Below are 17,967 nucleotides of genomic sequence, written 5' to 3'. Positions count from 1 at the left end.
TAGAGGGAGAAAATCTCGACCGAGGCCGAAAAGAGGCCTACCCCGACGACGAAAGAAAACTTATCGGGGCCAAAAGCTGGAAATACGGGGAGGATTGAAACGAAACCCGGTGGAGGGGTTCCGGAGCACTTCCCGAGTACAAGGAAAGCTTTTATGAAGAAAAAACACGTTCAACAATATGGACGCGCGAGGTCGACTCTCCGGGGCTCGACACGGCGAAAAATACGACCGTACCGAGTGCGGACAAAAGAAGACTGGCCGGCTCGAGCCGGTTTCGGGCGGGAAGACGGCCGCGCATGCGCGGTGCGCGCGAGGGCTAGCAAAGGACTTTGCTAGTGAAGATTCCGATTGGAGGGGCTGCCGTGGACGTCACCCATCAGTGAGAACAAGCAGCCTGCTTGTCCTCGGAGAAAGACATATATCTGTTGTATTGTTATTATAAGTGTTACTATGTGGACCCACAGTTAATGGGTAAATGTGAAAGCGTATTTCCTGATTGGTTAATAAAAACTGTTGAAACATAATACAAAGGGTGGAAATGGGAGACTAGAGAGTGGGTGAAAGATAGGAAATAGGAGACTGAGGAAGAATAAGACAGATAGGTATGAATAAAAAGTTAGTAAGCAGGCGAATGACGGAGACTGAGAATTGTGGGAAGAGGAGGAGGAGGATTGAAATCTAATTACAGATAGATTTTAAAAAAGCAGATTAGAGAAATGGAGAAAAAAATGAAACAGAAGGATCAGAGTCAGCGTTAGATATAAGTGAGAAAGGGAAGAAGATAGACAGCGAAGAAGCAGAAAAATAGACATCAGATCCTGGAAAAGGACTTGGGAGAAAACCAACAAGAGGAAGTAGTAAAGAGAGACCAAGACCAAACTCACATAGAAAAATGGTCAGACAAAAATTTTTAATATTTAGAGAATAGGATGTGAGCTTTGAAAATGTTTACTTCTTTTGTTCTGCACAGGAGGAAATGTCTTTCTATTCCTCTTTTTCAGTGTTCTGCTGCTGCCAGTCTGGTTTCTTGAATTTTCTATTTAATTTTTGGTCTAGATATTTGTTTCTAATCTGTAGACTCTTTTTCACTAGATGATGGTCCATGTGTTCCTTCTGTAACAGCAGAGAAGTATTCTTTGTTCTGTGTTCTCTTTTTCCAATTGGAGGTGTAACAGTGTTCTAGAATATTTGCAGTGCTAACATTCCTTAGGTAGGGTTAATGCAGATTGAGTGCCTATTTGCAAGGTTTTGCATTATTTCTCAGTGTAGTGGAGGAAGTTTCTGATGCTTTCACTGATGTGATACCAGAGTTTGAATGGAATGCTGTTGTAATTCTACTTCTGTTCTGTACCTGTTGCTGGGAATTTTATTGGTTGATTTGGGATGGTCCCATGTGAATGAATAATTAAACTCTAGCGGAGCAATTCTATAACTGGATGCCACACTTTAGGCACACCAGTGCCACAAGCTGAGCACCAGTTCTATAACGGTATCTGTGTGCCAAGATGCTGTTATAGAGTAAGTTGGCATTGATACGCCTAAATATAGGCCTTGATTGTGAATACGCCCTTAAATGCAGCACTTCAGCACATAACTTACAATAGAACAGAGCTCTAGAATTTATGTGTATATAAAGCAAATGCTACATACCTGTAGAAGGTATTCTCCGAGGACAGCAGGCTGATTGTTCTCACTGATGGGTGACGTCCACGGCACACCCTCCAATCGGAATCTTCACTAGCAAAGACGTTTGCTAGCCCTCGCGCGCCCATGCGCACTGCGCATGCGCGACCGTCTTCCCGCCCGAACCGGCTCGTGTTCGTCAGTCCCGTATGTAGCAAGACAAAGACAAGGGAACTCCAAAAGGGGAGGCGGGCGGGTTTGTGAGAACAATCAGCCTGCTGTCCTCGGAAAATACCTTCTACAGGTATGTAGCATTCGCTTTCTCCGAGGACAAGCAGGCTGCTTGTTCTCACGGGGTATCCCTAGCCCCCAGGCTCACTCAAAACAACAAACATGGTCAATTGGGCCTCGCAACGGCGAGGACATAACTGAGATTGACCTAACAACTTATCCAACTAACTGAGAGTGTAGCCTGGAACAGAATAAAAAATGGGCCTAGGGGGGGTGGAGTTGGATTCTAAACCCCAAACAGATTCTGAAGCACTGACTGCCCGAACCGACTGTCGCGTCGGGTATCCTGCTGCAGGCAGTAATGAGATGTGAATGTGTGGACAGATGACCACGTCGCAGCCTTGCAGATCTCTTCAATAGTGGCTGACTTCAAGTGGGCCACTGACGCAGCCATGGCTCTAACATTGTGAGCCGTGACATGACCCTCAAGAGCCAGCCCAGCCTGGGCGTAAGTGAAGGAAATGCAGTCCGCTAGCCAATTTGATAAGGTGCGTTTCCCCACAGCCACTCCCCTCCTGTTGGGATCAAAAGAAACAAACATTTGGGCGGACTGTCTGTTGGGCTGTGTCCGCTCCAGATAGAAGGCCAATGCTCGCTTGCAGTCCAATGTGTGCAGCTGACGTTCAGCAGGGCAGGAATGCGGACGGGGAAAGAATGTTGGCAAGACAATTGACTGGTTCAGATGGAACTCCGACACCACCTTCGGCAAGAACATAGGGTGAGTGCGGAGGACTACTCTATTATGATGAAATTTGTTGTAAGGAGCATGGGCTACCAAGGCCTGAAGCTCACTGACTCTACGAGCTGAAGTAACTGCCACCAAGAAAATGACCTTCCAGGTCAAGTACTTCAGATGGCATGAATTCAGTGGCTCAAAAGGAGGTTTCATCAGCTGGGTGAGGACGACATTGAGATCCCAAGACACTGTAGGAGGTTTGATGGGGGGCTTTGACAAAAGCAAACCTCTCATAAAGCGAACAACTAAAGGCTGTCCCGAGATCGGCTTACCTTCCACACGGTAATGGTATGCACTGATTGCGCTAAGGTGAACCCTTACAGAGTTGGTTTTGAGACCAGACTCAGACAAGTGCAGAAGGTAGTCAAGCAGGGTCTGTGTAGGACAAGAGCAAGGATCTAAGGCCTTGCTGTCACACCAGATGGCAAACCTCCTCCATAAAAAGAAGTAACTCCTCTTAGTGGAATCTTTCCTGGAAGCAAGCAAGATGCGGGAGACACCCTCCGACAGATCCAAAGAGGCAAAGTCTACGCTCTCAACATCCAGGCCGTGAGAGCCAGAGACCGGAGGATGGGATGCAGAAGCGCCCCTTCGTTCTGTGTGATGAGGGTCGGAAAACACTCCAATCTCCACAGTTCTTCGGAGGACAACTCCAGAAGAAGAGGGAACCAGATCTGACGCGGCCAAAAAGGAGCAATCAGAATCATGGTGCCTAGGTCCTGCTTGAGTTTCAGCAAAGTCTTCCCCACCAGAGGTATGGGAAGGATAAGCATACAGCAGGCCTTCCCCCCAATCCAGGAGGAAGGCATCCGATGCCAGGCGGCCGTGGGCCTGAAGTCTGGAACAGAACTGAGGGACCTTGTGGTTGGCTTGAGATGCGAAGAGATCTACCAAGGAGGTGCCCCACACTTGGAAGATCCGGCGCACTACTCTGAAGTTGAGCGACCACTCGTGAGGTTGCATAATCCTGCTCAACCTGTCGGCCAGACTGTTGTTTATGCCAGCCAGATATGTGGCTTGGAGAAACATGCCGTGATGGAGAGCCCACAGCCACATGCTGACGGCTTCCTGACACAGGGGGCGAGATCCGGTGCCCCCCTGCTTGTTTACATAGTACATGGCAACCTGGTTGTCTGTCTGAATTTGAATAATTTGGTGGGACAGCCGATCTCTGAAAGCCTTCAGAGCGTTCCAGACCGCTCATAACTCCAGGAGATTGATCTGTAGACCTTGTTCCTGGAGGGACCAGCTTCCCTGTGTGTGAAGCCCATTGACATGAGCTCCCCACCCCAGGAGAGACGCATCCGTAGTCAGCACTTTTTGTGGCTGAGGAATTTGGAAAGGGCGTCCCAGAGTCAAATTGAACCAAATCGTCCACCAGTGCAGGGATTCGAGAAAATTCGTGGACAGGTGGATCACGTCCTCTAGATCCCCAGCAGCCTGAAACCACTGGGAAGCTAGGGTCCATTGAGCGGATCGCATGCGAAGACGAGCCATGGGAGTCACGTGAACTGTGGAGGCCAAGTGGCCAAGCAATCTCAACATCTGCCGAGCTGTGATCTGCTGGGACGCTCGCACCCGGGAGACGAGGGACAACAGATTGTTGGCCCTTGTCTCCGGAAGATAGGCACGAGCCGTCCGAGAATCCAGCAGAGCTCCTATGAATTCGAGTCTCTGTACTGGGAGAAGATGGGACTTTGGATAATTTATCACAAACCCCAGTAGCTCTAGGAGGCGAATAGTCATCTGCATGGACTGTAGAGCTGCTGCCTCGAATGTGTTCTTCACCAGCCAATTGTCGAGATAAGGGAACACGTGCACTCCAAGTCTGCGAAGCGCTGCTGCTACCACAGCCAGGCACTTCGTGAACACCCTGGGCGCAGAGGCGAGCCCAAAGGGTAGCATACAGTACTGGAAGTGACGTGTTCCCAGAAGGAATCGGAGATACTGTCTGTGGGCTGGCAGTATCGGAATATGCGTGTAAGCATCCTTTAAGTCCAGAGAACATAGCCAATCTTGTTCCTGAATCAGGGGAAGAAGGGTGCCCAGGGAAAGGAACTTTTCCTTGACCAGATATTTGTTCAGGGCCCTTAGGTCTAGGATGGGAAGCATCCCCCCTGTTTTCTTTTCCACAAGGAAGTACCTGGAATAGAATCCCAACCCTTCTTGCCCCGGTGGCACGGGCTCGACCGCATTGGCGCTGAGAAGGGCGGAGAGTTCCTCTGCAAGTACCTGCTTGTGCTGGAAGCTGAAAGACTGAGCCGGGAGGTGGGCAATTTGGAGGCATGGAGGCCAAATTGAGGGCGTATCCTTGCCGGACTATTTGAAGAACCCACTGGTCGGAGGTTATAAGAGGCCACCTTTGGCGAAAAACTTTCAAGCTCCCCCCGACCGGTAGATCGTCCGGCACGGACACTTTGATATCGGCTATGCTCTGCTGGAGCCAGTCAAAAGCTCGCCTCCTGCTTTTGCTGGGGAGCTGAGGGGCCTTGCTGAGGCGCACGCTGCTGACGAGAGCGAGCGCGCTGGGGCTTAGCCTGGGCTGCAGGCTGTCGAGAGGGAGGATTGTACCTACGCTTACCAGGAGTAGGGAACAGTCCTCCTTCCCCCATAAAAACGTCTACCTGATGAGGTAGATGCTGAAGACTGCTGGCGGGAGAATTTGTTTAAAGTGTTATCCCGTTGGTGGCGCTGTTCTACCACCTGTTCGACTTTTTCCCAAAAAATGTTATCCGCACGGCAAGGGGAGTCCGCAATCCGCTGCTGGATCCTATTCTCCAGGTCGGAGGCACGCAGCCATGAGAGTCTGCGCATCACCACACCTTGAGCAGCGGCCCTGGACGCAACATCAAAGGTATCAAATACCCCTCTGGCCAGGAATTTTCTACATGCCCTCAGCTGCCTGACCACCTCCTGAAACGGCTTGGCTTGCTCAGAAGGGAGGTGGTCCACCAAGTCCGCCAGCTTATGCACATTGTTCCGCATATGGATGCTCGTGTAGAGCTGGTAAGATTGAATCTTGGCCACGAGCATGAAAGAATGGTAGGCCTTCCTCCCAAAGGAGTCTAAGGTTCTGGGGTCTTTGCCCGGGGGTGCCGAAGCATGCTCCCTAGAACTCTTAGCCTTCTTCAGGGCCAGATCCACCACACCAGAGTCGTGAGGCAACTGAGTGCGCATCAGATCTGGGTCCCCATGGATCCGATATTGGGATTTTATTTTTTGGGGAACGTGGGGATTAGTTAGTGGCTTGGTCCAGTTCGCCAGCAATGTCTTTTTCAGGACATGATGCATGGGTACTGTGGACGCTTCCTTAGGTGGAGAAGGATAGTCCAAGAGCTCAAACATCTCAGCCCTTGGCTCATCCTCCACAACCACCGGGAAGGGGATGGCCGTAGACATCTCCCGGACAAAGGCCGAGAAAGACAGACTCTCGGGAGGAGAAAGCTGCCTTTCAGGGGAGGGAGTAGGGTCAGAAGGAAGGCCATCAGACTCCTCGTCAGAGAAATATCTGATGTCCTCCTCTGCCTCCCACGAGGCCTCATCATCGGTATCAGACACAAGTTCACGGACCTGTGTCTGAAGCCGTGTCCGTCTCAACTCCGTGGAACCACGGCCACGGTGGGAGCGTCGAGGTGGACTCCCTGGCCGGCAGCGTCGAAGCTCCCTCCCCTGACGTCGTCGGGGAGTCCACCCAAAACCGGTACCGCAAGCGGCACCGGTACCGGAGACCTCACCCCGGGCAAAGGGCCAGCTGTTGCCTCACTCGACGGCACCGGTGGCGCAAGCACCGGAGGAGAAGGGCGCAACAGATCTTCCAGAATGCCAGGAAGAACGGCCCGGAGACTCTCGTGCAGAGTGGCTGTGGAGAAAGTCTGAGAAGCCGGTGCAGGCGTCGAGGTCAGAATCTGTTCCGGGCATGGAGGCGGTACCGGGCTGTCCGGGGTAGAGCGCACCGACACATCCTGGATGGAGGGTGAGCGGTCCTCCCGGTGCCGATGCCTGCTGGGTGCCGACTCCCTCGGCGACCCAGAGCTCCCAGTACCAAGTCGGGAAGGTGACCGGTGACGATGCTTCTTCGACTTCTTCGAGCGAAGCATGTCACCGGAGCTCCCCGGTACCGATGAGGAGGACGTTGAATCCAGACATCGCTTCCTCGGGGCCGGGGCCGAAGATGGTCGATCCCGGGGGGGGGCTGTACCGCAGGAGCCCTCAGGGCAGGAGGAGACCTACCCGAAGGCTCACCGCCACCAGCAGGGGAATGGACAGCCCTCACCTGCACTCCAGACGAAGCACCACCGTCCGACGACATCAGCACCAGAGGGGGTCCCGGTACCACCGACGCCGACGCACTCTTCCGAAGTCTCGGTACCGACGATGCAGGAGGAAGTCGCCTCGATGCAGTCGACGTCGATGCGATCTCAGAAGACTTCGGTGCTGCTGACGCCGATGCACCCGACAAATCTCGAGATGCTGCTGCCGTCGAAGCGCCGGAGAACAGAACGTTCCACTGGGCTAATCTCGCTACCCGAGTCCTCTTTTGCAAAAGAGCGCAAAGACTACAGGCCTGCGGGCGGTGCCCAGCCCCCAGACACTGAAGACATGAGGCGTGCCTATCAGTGAGCGAGATTACCCAGGCGCACTGGGTGCACTTCTTGAAACCGCTGAAAGGCTTCGATGTCATGGGCGGAAAAATCGCGCAGGCGAAATCAAAATTCGCGATGATGACAAGAGGCACCGAGAAAAAAGTGAGAAAAACCCATGCGGGCAACCAACAAGGCCGCTGCTGAAAGCGAAAGGAAACTTACGCTGGGAAAAAACTAGAAATATGAGAAAAAGGTTCTCTTTTTTTTTTTGAAAGAAACACGAAAGACGCGCGAGGTCTTCTGAGGGGCACAAAACGGTGGCAAAACACGACCGTCCCGAGCACGGACAAAAGAAGACTGACAAATACGAGCCGGTTCGGGCGGGAAGACGGCCGCGCATGCGCGCTGCGCATGGGCGCGCGAGGGCTAGCAAACGTCTTTGCTAGTGAAGATTCCGATTGAATGGGGTGCCGTGGACGTCACCCATCAGTGAGAACAAGCAGCCTGCTTGTCCTCGGAGAATGAACACTTATGCACATAAGTACTAGCATTCTATAACTTAAGCACACAAATGGCTCCTTTCGGTACCCTGTGTGGCAACTGGTGGAGCTGGGGGTGGAATTTGTGTCCCCCCCCCCCAGGGTTACCATACATCCGGATTTACCTGGATATGTCCTCTTTTTGAGGACATGTCCGGGCGTCCGGACGGATTTGGCCAGCCTGCCCGTTTGTCCGGATTTCTGGACAAACGGGCTGGCTGGCGGGCGCGGGACTCCTCTCCCCTACTCTACTCTCCCTGGTGGCCTAGAGGTACCTCTTCGTCTTCAGGGCAGGAAAGAGCCCCCTCTTTCCTGCCCGGAGCGCTGCTGCTAGTTGCCCTGCATACTGTGAGTCCAGCTCTCGGCGTTTCAAAATGGCCGCCCAGAGTTGAAGCAGCCTCGCGAGACTTCAACTCTTGGCAGCCATTTTGAAACGCCGAGAGCCGGACTCACAGGATGCAGGGCAGCTGGCAGCAGCTCTCCAGGCAGGAAAGAGGGGGCTCTTTCCTGCCCCGAAGAGGTACCTCTAGACCACCAGGGATAGTAGAGTAAGGGGAGGGGAGGTGACCGGGGGGAGTGGAGATGACGGGGGAGGGAAGGTGATGGGGGGAGGAGGGGGTGACCAGGGGAGGGGAATATGCGTCAGGGGTGGGGCGAGTGCGTGAAAGGGGCGGGGCAGGGGACGTGAAAAGGGCGGGGCGTGTCCTCTTTTTATGAGGACAAAAAATGGTAACCCTACCCCCCCCCCAGTCAAAAAGGTGATCTGCTGCCCAAGGGAGAGGAGGGTAGAGAAAAGGAGAAAGCCAGAAAGGGGGAGGGGTTGGGAAGAGGGGAGCGAGAGAAATAATCCTGGACTAGGGGGAAGGGGGCGGCAACTGATAGTTTGTAGGGGGATGCCAGAAACCCTAGCACCAGCCTTGTTTATAATTAACATATCTATTGCTTTGTAGGTGCATTTATATATAAACTGTTTGGTTTTTATGTCAAACAGCTGTGGACTGCTGCCAGGACTGTCTGTTTCAGAGCAGAGGTTTTTAGCAAGAGATTTCTAGATGTTTTTTTTCTACCCCAGCAAGCCTGTTGGGAGAAGGGAATAAAATTGTGGTGATTGCAAGCCAGCATGAGACTGCTTAAGTAAATTGCATAACTGGAGGTAAAGAAACACCAGATGAAGCAGAAGCCCAGAAAGATTTAAGGGCTTTGAAAAGGCAGTCTGAGAAAAGAAAAGGACTGTATGACAATACTTATGTTCTTACGTAAAATTAGCAAGCTGAGACCACACAGGAGTATAGAAATTATTGTACATGCCAAGAAGAATTTTGTAAGATTTGGAATGCCTTGGAAAAGGTCTGATCTGCATCAAACATCACCTCTATCTATGTAACGGGCAATTCCCATTGCCTTCAGAGAAAAACCTTTCTGCCAGGACTGTAATATCTACAGTCCTCACAACCTGATAGATTAGCCTATGTACCTCACACAGAGAGATGGAAAACTCATTCTCCTTCCCAACAATGCTGAGCTTTTGAGCTTATTCTAACTATACTAATGTTAATGAACAAAAATGTTGATATAGAGATTGAATAAGTAGGTAAAACTCTTTTAAAAATAATAATTAAAAAAAAACAACAAAACTATATGAGCAAGAAGTAGCAGATTCATATTGAATACTTTCAGGATTTCTCATCTCATGATACCATAGATGTCAGGTAATCCTTAAATTTAAAAGGCAACATTACTCATATAAATATCCTATTTTATTTTACCTGCTGTAGGCTGAGAATGAGTGTCTTGGCACACTGAATCTTATCGATTTGCCTGGTTTTACTCAGCGTTTCTTTGATGATATCCCCATAGTCATTGTAGTACTGTAAGTAGCAAAATGCAAAAATTTACATTTTTAAAAAACTTGACCTCTAAACAGAGCAAGCAAAAATATTTTTAAAATAATTCAGTTAGTATACTTAGGGGCTCTTTTTCGAAACAGAAAAACATCCAAAAAACAACATAAAGCAAAACTTAGATGTTTTATTTGCCAAAACATCCAAACTGCTATTTTCAAAACACATTTTTAAGACTTTTTAAAGCAGTTCATCTGCAGTGAATTCACACCACAAGGGGGTGGTGTCCAGGATGTGTTGGGGGTAGGATTTGACCATTTCCAAAACTTGGGTGTTTTTCTGCTATAATGGAACAAAACAAAAACACCCAGGGCTAAAATTTAGATATTTTGGTCTAGAACTGTTTTTATCACAACTAAGTCATAAAAAAGTATCCCAAATGATCCCATCTTACTCCCCTAGTGGTCACTGACCCCTTCTCACCCCCCCAAAGGTGTGAAAGAAACAGTACACACCAGGCTCTATGACAGCATCAGATGTTATGGCCAGTTCTATTACAGCAGCAAGCAGGTCCCTGGAGTAGCCTTGTGGTCAGTGAAATGGACTGTAGAGAAGAGGACCCAAGTCCATATCTCACTCTAACTGCTACACTTGTGGTAGAAAGTGTGATCCCTCCAAAACCCACCATAAACCAAGTGTACCCATATATAGGTGACACCTGCAGCTATAAGGGCTATTGTAGTGGTGCAGTAGGTTTTTGGAGGGCTCCCCATAAAATATAAGGGGTAATGGCGAGATGAGTAGCTGGGACTTTTATGTAAAATGCACTGCAGTGCTGCTGGGATACCTGTGTGGCCAGTCTACTAAGACTGCTGGTTCTTCCTACATTCCAATGGCTAGATTTTGTACATTTTTCACATGGACCTTTTTTCTCTCCAAAAATGGTCCAAAAAGATAGATGCACTGAGCACAACGTCTAGCAAATGGCCATGTACACTAATGGATTTTTAGACGGTTTCTACAAAACGTCCAAAATCAGATTTAGACGTTTTATCAAAAATACCTGTCCACAGCAGTTAATATATGCTTTATTGTTTCTGGATGCATCTTGACAGTAAGAATTCTTTTTCAATTCGAAAACACATTCTGAGATTGTAAGTAGTTTAATATAATATTGAATAAATCAGTTAAATAACAATTTTAAGTATGTACCATAATAAATGGAATTCTCTTAGCTCAGAAGCTGAGCTACCCCCCACCGTACCTTCATATAGTGCTTGAAGATGTCTGCAGCTGCATGCATGTCCACAATATCATAGATGATCAGTTTGCTAAAGGCTGCTAGAAGATTCCTTCTTTTGTGCAAGGCCTCAATTTTGTTAGCTTCATCCTCTTCATCTCCCTCTAGAGTGAGTAGCAGAAAGCTATGAATACAGATTTTCATCTAACACTTTAAAGTGCCTCACCAGTGATTACAAATGGGCAAAAATTTAGACCTTCATGTTACCTGTGTTCCTAGAATTCAATTCCCAGCTGTCAACTGCAGTTTACTGCTTCTAATTATATTTGAGCACAGTCTGTTACCACACACGGTAGCTCCAAAACATACATACTGAAGCACAGTAACCAAGTTTATAAAAAGTGAAGTAATGTGCTGGAATTAACAAAGCATCAAAAAGATCACCAGAATGTCTCATTTTTATATGATGACTTCTGACCCCAGCAAAATACTTTTTATACTCTAAACTGAAAATTCTCCAACATTTCCTAAACAAGCAGCAACACTTCTCTACAAGGTGTGGCAAAAAAATTAACCCCCTACAGTTTGTTGCAACCACTTTGAATTTCAAAGAGAAATTTTGCGTACTTATTCAATCATCATCAGTTCCATATTACTATTAAACAACATTTAAGTATCTTTAGCTACACTGATGTCACTGATATTTTAGCAGTATTACCTAGAGATTTTTGCATGTTAAAAATGTTTGAGCTAAAACACAGTAAAATAACATTCAAACGATACAATTAACAATGTGTCAGAATTTTGCAGTCACTGTGAATGCTCAAAATGCCCACCCCCAGCTTTAACACAGGCTTTCAGTTGCTTTGCGAAGTTCTTAACAGCCTTTGCTCTGAAACCTTGTTCACGTGGAGGGGCATTTTTGAAAGGTCGTCCAAGTATGAATTAGGACGCCCTCATGAAGTCGGCCAAAATAAGGTAGGTATAATCAAAAAATAGTATGAACGTCCTTTATTATCGCAGTGCGAAACGCCCAAATCAGGGACGCCCAAAGTATAGTAAAAAAAGGACGCGCATCTTCCAGAACCGCCAAAGGACGCCCCCAACACTCTTGCCAACATTTGTCATATGGTCCTTCGGCGGTTTTACGAGAAAGACGTCCTTATTACTATGGACTTTTCTGATGTATCTGGTTGTTATGCAAGTACAGTGCATGTAGTTGCGGACATCCAGGTACGGGAAATATAAAGAATATTAATATGCAAAATATAATAACAAAGACATGTTTCTTGCAGCACTGCCGAAGGATGTCCATCTTACTAGGCCCGCCGAAGGACGGCGGGCTTCTAAGAGGGACGTCCTTCGGCAGTGTTGCAAGAAACATGTCTTTGTTACTGTACTTTGCACATTAATATTCTTTACATTTCCCGTACCTCGATGTCCGCAACTACATGCACTGAACTTGCGGAACATGCAGCTATGGGAAATATAAAGAACATACATATTTTCTTGTGTATATATGAAGAGGTTCACACACTTGATAATGATTCAGATAAGAAAGACTCCGCATGTGTGAACACGTACTCATACAAATAAGGCCCTGCATGCATGAAGAAGGTCCACATGCGTCATGGTCGTCCACGTGCTGACCCATCCATATATGGGATCGTCGTCCATATATGGAATTGTGCACGTAAGGACGTCCATCACGCATGGGCGTCCATATAAGACGATGCACGTTTTCCAACGGTTATTCACTGAAAAACATGGCTCTGAGGAGTGAGCTAAATTTCAGCGATACTGAAAATTTGTGCCTAGTGCTCCTCTGCAGGAAGCACCAGCGCATTCTTTTTAGGCACCACCACCACCTGCCCCCCAGGATTGTCTTGATTCAAGCCTGCTTCCCCCCCCCCCCCGGGCTATCAGGGCCCCCCTCCTGTAGCTACACATATAAGAGCTCCCTCAGCAATGTAAGCACTAACTGTAGTCTGCATTCAAGGGTAATCAGTGATATGTCCACATGCACATTCATTAATAGAATCTATGTACTACATAGGAAAACCATTCCCACATCCCTACAATATTGCACACAAATGGTACTCTCTGTCCTCATGTCCACCTCAATGACATTACCTGTACCAATGTAATGTCCCCCCCCCCCCCCCCCCAAATCAGTGTTGTGTGTCTCTCCTATTTGATTACCAAATGAATTTGTGTGCTGAAGGCAAGAAGGGCCATCCCCTGACTCCTGGTGTACAAACTTATATCTTGTAGAAGATTTGGCATTTGGAGGGACCTCGAGTCCCTGCGGCGCAGGTTCCGCCGAATCAAGAGGGAGAGCCCTGATATGATTAGGGCAGTGAGATGGCAACTCAGGGCTCGACATAACTATTATAAACAGGGCACCTGTACTCATCTGTAAATGTATTTATTTAATAATACAAATGTTGTGTACAATATCAGTTTCCATGTGGCTAATAGGCAACTAGTAAGTCATAACACCTCTGTCCCAGATCAAGGCCTGAGGTTGCAGTTACCCTCCCATGAGTGTGGCTGCAACTTCCAACTAACCTCCTCTGAGATGAATGAGATGACATGCCTCACTTCTGTATCCCCCTTTCTGGGGTGGATACTGTTTCATGATATTCCTGCCTGAGGTCCTACTCTTAATGGATGTCATTGCCTCATATTATTATTTATTTATTTTTAAATTTTTGTTACATTTGTACCCCGCGCTTTCCCACTCATAGCAGGTTCAATGCGGCTTACATATTGTATACAGGTACTTATTTGTACCTGGGGCAATGGAGGGTTAAGTGACTTGCCCAGAGTCACAAGGAGCTGCCTGTGCCTGCAGTGGGAATCGAACCCAGTTCCCTAGGACCAAAGTCCACTACGCTAACCACTAGTCCATATTAAAGTTATGTGCTTCCCCCCCAACCCCCCCCCCCCCCCCAAAAAAAAAAAACCCGGTCAGCCAACCATAGTCACAAATCATAATGCAAACATGCTGCTGACCAATGAGTGTGGTCTGCCAACGTATCCTGTGAACTCTGTGTCAGACCAGCTTCCAGGGTTCCCCGTCATGTCATCTCATGCATCTCACACAACATGGGTATAGCCCAGGGCTCACCACACCTTTCCCCATCTCCTGCCTCAGGCCAGCCAGCTCCTGCACTATGCAAGCCATGTTGGATGTGCTGATCTCAAAGACAATCCTTTTACATACATAGGGTGGCAGCAGCAGAAGGAGGAGGCCATAGGCGCCCCGTATAAGAGGCTTGGGGAGGCTAAGCCTCCCCAGCCAAATCGTGGACTTCCTTGGCTGCTGGCCAAGGTGGGGCGCAGGGGCAGCGGTCGCTCCCCCAAACAGATGACCAGTCTCTGCCTCCCGCCCCCGTCGCTCTCACCCACCAACATGGTCAGTTCGTGAAGCGTTCTCCCTCGCTCCGACGCCGGCGATTCACACAGAAGCCAGCCTTAATCTGCCTGCGTCGGAGCCTCTCCCTCAGACGCGTCCCGCCTCCTGTAATACAACTTCCTGTCTTACGCAGAGGCGGGACGCGTCTGAGGGAGAGGCTCCGACGCAGGCAGATTAAGGCTGGCTTCTGTGTGAATCACCGGCGTCGGAGCGAGGGAGAACGCGGATATGCTCCTGGTTGATCTCAATTATGCCACGGAGGGCTAAAAATACTTACAAAGTTACGGAGACTCCAAAAACTACATAGTACAAAACCGCTAGGCAACCTCTAGACGTGTTACTGACGTCATCACGTGGCCAAATAATCAACGTACTCATATAGCGATGAACACTCACGAATTATAAGCTAAAATAGTGCTGTCAATCACAAAACAGATACACGCAAAGTGTTCAAGGAACTGAAGATTAAAAAGGCATCTCTGCACCAGGGTGAGAGCGGACGGAAAAGACAGGACCCCGTGGGGGTGGGGAGCGAAAGCTACAGATGGCTTGGGGCGGGGGCAAGGGAGAGAAGAGTCGCTGGTGGGCAGGGAGGGCTCAGGGCAGGGGGAAAGGAGGGTTGCAGAACATCAGTGGATGGAGGGGAGGGCAGGGGGACAGGAGGGTTCCTGTGTAAGTGGGTGGATGGAGGGGAGGGCAGGGCAGAGGAGAGAAGGGTTCCTGAACATGGGTGGGCAGATGGAGAGGAGGGTTGCATTACATGGATGGAGGAGAGGGAAGGGAGAGAGAAGAAGAAATGCTGGACGTGGATGGAGGGAGAGGGACGAATGAGATGAGGGAAAAGGAAGAGAGTAGAAAAACTGCACATGGAGGAAGAAAATAGGCAGAAGCTGGATCCACTGGACAGTCAAGTCTGCGGAGGACCCAGCTTTCACTTACCGATGTAGGACAAGAATTGAAGAAGAAAGGCGGAAAGTAAACAAATAAATGGAAAGGAAGCCCTGGAAACCGAGTTAAGAGGACAGATAGCAGCAGAATCGGATACTGGGCCAGCACAATCAGAAAAATAAAGTCACCAGACAACAAAGGTAGAAAAGATCATTTTATTTTCATTATAGTGTTTGGAATATGTCCACTTTGAGAATCAGGTGCTCAACATTAAAAGTTTATATTTATTTACTTATTTATGGCATTTTATCCCACATTAAACATGAATTAGGGTGTTTTGTGGCTCTACATGAGAATTGTGATATTATGATCCCTTGTTTCATATTGTTGACGGTCTGCATTTTCCATATGGGTGGTATATTGGTGTATTAGATTCTGCCCAGTGTAATATTTATGGTACAGTAAGGTTCTGAGTGTGTTTTTGCACAAAGTTGTGCATAGTGTTTTGCAGTTGAGCGATTGTGGTTAGTATATGCTTTGAGCAACCACTTTATTCTTTGACATATGATATATATCTAAATTTAATAAAGGTATTAATTGTGACTTTTATTTATTTTTTCTGTGTGTTATCAGACAATTATGGATTTAAGCTCCACCCCTGGCCCCACCCCTAACCCCGCCCCCTTTAGCCTCCCCAAACAGTTGGGCCACCGACCGCCTATGGAGGAGGCGGAGGAGGCAGCAACAGCACTAGAGGCACAGGAGGAGGAGGAGGAGGAGTTGGAGGCCGAGGAGGACCAATGGAGGGGAAGGAGGAGCACCCACCAGCCCCAGACAACAGTGCAGACAACTCCTGTAGGAACTGGTTGCTGTAGTCAACCAGTTGCTGCAGGAGGTGGCAGCACTGCGGCACTCTGTCGAGGACCGCCAGCAGACGCATAGCCGTCTGATGCTGCTCATAATAGATCTAATAATAAGCCATTTGGAGGGACAGGAGAGGGGTCAATGATGTTGGGGGGGGGGGGGGGGGGGAAGTATGTATAGTTTGTTGAAATACATTTTTACACTTTTTGCACCGACCAGGGTCTGTGTGTGTACTTTGTGCACTACATATCACATGCTGGGGTTGATGTTAGAGGAGGCAGCAATCTGGGTAGCATGACAGGTGAACTGTGACAGAGAAACTTTGGTACATATGTGTCATAAGTGTGGACATACAGAAGGCCACCTGTTCCTTCCAAACTGCAAGGCTATATGGTAAGGGGGGGAGGCTGGGTGGGCATTTCTGTTGAGGAACAGAAATGCCCATCCAGCCTCTTCCCCCCCTTACCATAGAGCCCCACAGCACAGAGTTGTGTAAATAATAGGTATGTTGTCTAGCACTAGTGATCTGCCAAGTAGAAACTTGGAGATAACCATAGGTAGCGCATAGACGATGTTTGCTCTCTGATCACCAGATACCCTTAACCACAACCAAACCACATTGGTGAGGGCCAGGAAGGAGCTACAAACAGCTGGGTCATCTTTTCACATTGAAGGTATCAGCAATGGTATATTGTGCTGAGGAGAAAAGGGAAAACAATGATAAAAGCATTAGATGGATGTTAACTTCATCACAATATAATACATCAGGTACAGAAGGGCACAGGCTAGTGGAATTATATAGGCACCGGGCTGTAGCCACCTGCAGGTAATTTAGATTAGGAACTGTAACCAGAACCCCTCCTCCCTCACCATGATTTAAGGGCTCAAGGCTGTGGTAGGCACACACTTGTGGCCACCTTGAAAATAGTTTGCAGCATAGAATTTAATAATGATGTTGTTCCATAACTATGGAGGATTGTAGGACTGTAGGATTGAATAATGTGGAAAAGACATTCAGTGCATATATGCTTCCCCTCGGGTTTTGGGGGGGGGGGATTTGAGGGGCTCAGCACCCAAGGGATGGGAGCTATGGACTTGGGAGGTATTTAATTTGTTTTTTTTTCAATTGTTACAAGTGCCTCCTAGGGTGCCCGGTTGGTGTCCTGGCATGTGAGGGGGACCAGTGCACTACGAATCCTGGCCTCTCCCACGACCCAATGCCTTGGATTTGTTCGTTTTTGAGCTGGGCGCCTTCGGTTTCCATTATCGCTGAAAAACGAAACCGCCTAGCTCAAATCTGCACAAATCCGATGTATTTGCTGGGCACAAACCGTATTATCGAAAAAAAAGCTGGGCGCCCATTTTTTTCGAAAATACGGTCTGGCCCACCCCTTCACGTACCCGTTCTCAGACATAGACGCCCATGGAGATGGGCGTTCGTGTTCGATTACGCCCCTCCACGTGGCCCAGCCTTCAGCTTTGCCTAGTCTCTCACGAACTCTACCTAGTTTGTCCAGCCTTGAGCTCTGCCTAGTCTGCCTTGCCTAGAGGTTGTTCCAGTCCTGTCTGCCTTCAGCTTCAGTCCTGTTGTTCCAGTCGCGCCAGCCTTCAGATTCAGCTCCAGTCCTGTTGTTCCAGTCGCGCCAGCCTTCAGATTCAGCTCCAGTCCTGTTGTTCTAGTCCTGCTTGCCTTCAGGTTCAGCTCCAGTCCTGTTGTTCCAGTCCCGCCTGCCTTCAGGTTCAGCTCCAGTCCTGCCTGCCTACAGCTTCAGCCTTGCTTGTTCCAGTCCTGCCTGCCTACGGTTTCAGCTCCAGTCCTGCTTGTTCCAGTCCTGCCTGCCTTCAGTTTCAGTTCCTGTCCTGCTGTTCCAGTTTTGCTTGTTTAGTCCAGTCCTGGTTGGAGGGTTTTTGACTGCTGCTGCCGCTCTTTGACAGTAGCCC

General features: G+C 48.7%; 1 protein-coding gene across 1 annotated transcript in view; it reads right to left on the bottom strand.

Moving 5' to 3' along the window:
• Window positions 1–17,967, bottom strand: part of STAG1 (stromal antigen 1) — a 1,758,022-nt gene that overhangs the window by 187,010 nt on the left and 1,553,045 nt on the right. The window contains 2 exon segments of the mRNA XM_030215628.1: window positions 9,539–9,640; window positions 10,878–11,017. Of these exon segments, the coding sequence (XP_030071488.1) occupies window positions 9,539–9,640; window positions 10,878–11,017 (242 nt within the window).

The sequence above is a fragment of the Microcaecilia unicolor genome, chromosome 10, assembly GCF_901765095.1.
Source record: "Microcaecilia unicolor chromosome 10, aMicUni1.1, whole genome shotgun sequence".
In the NCBI taxonomy this organism is placed as follows: domain Eukaryota; kingdom Metazoa; phylum Chordata; class Amphibia; order Gymnophiona; family Siphonopidae; genus Microcaecilia; species Microcaecilia unicolor.
This window is presented reverse-complemented; position numbering and strand designations above follow the sequence as displayed.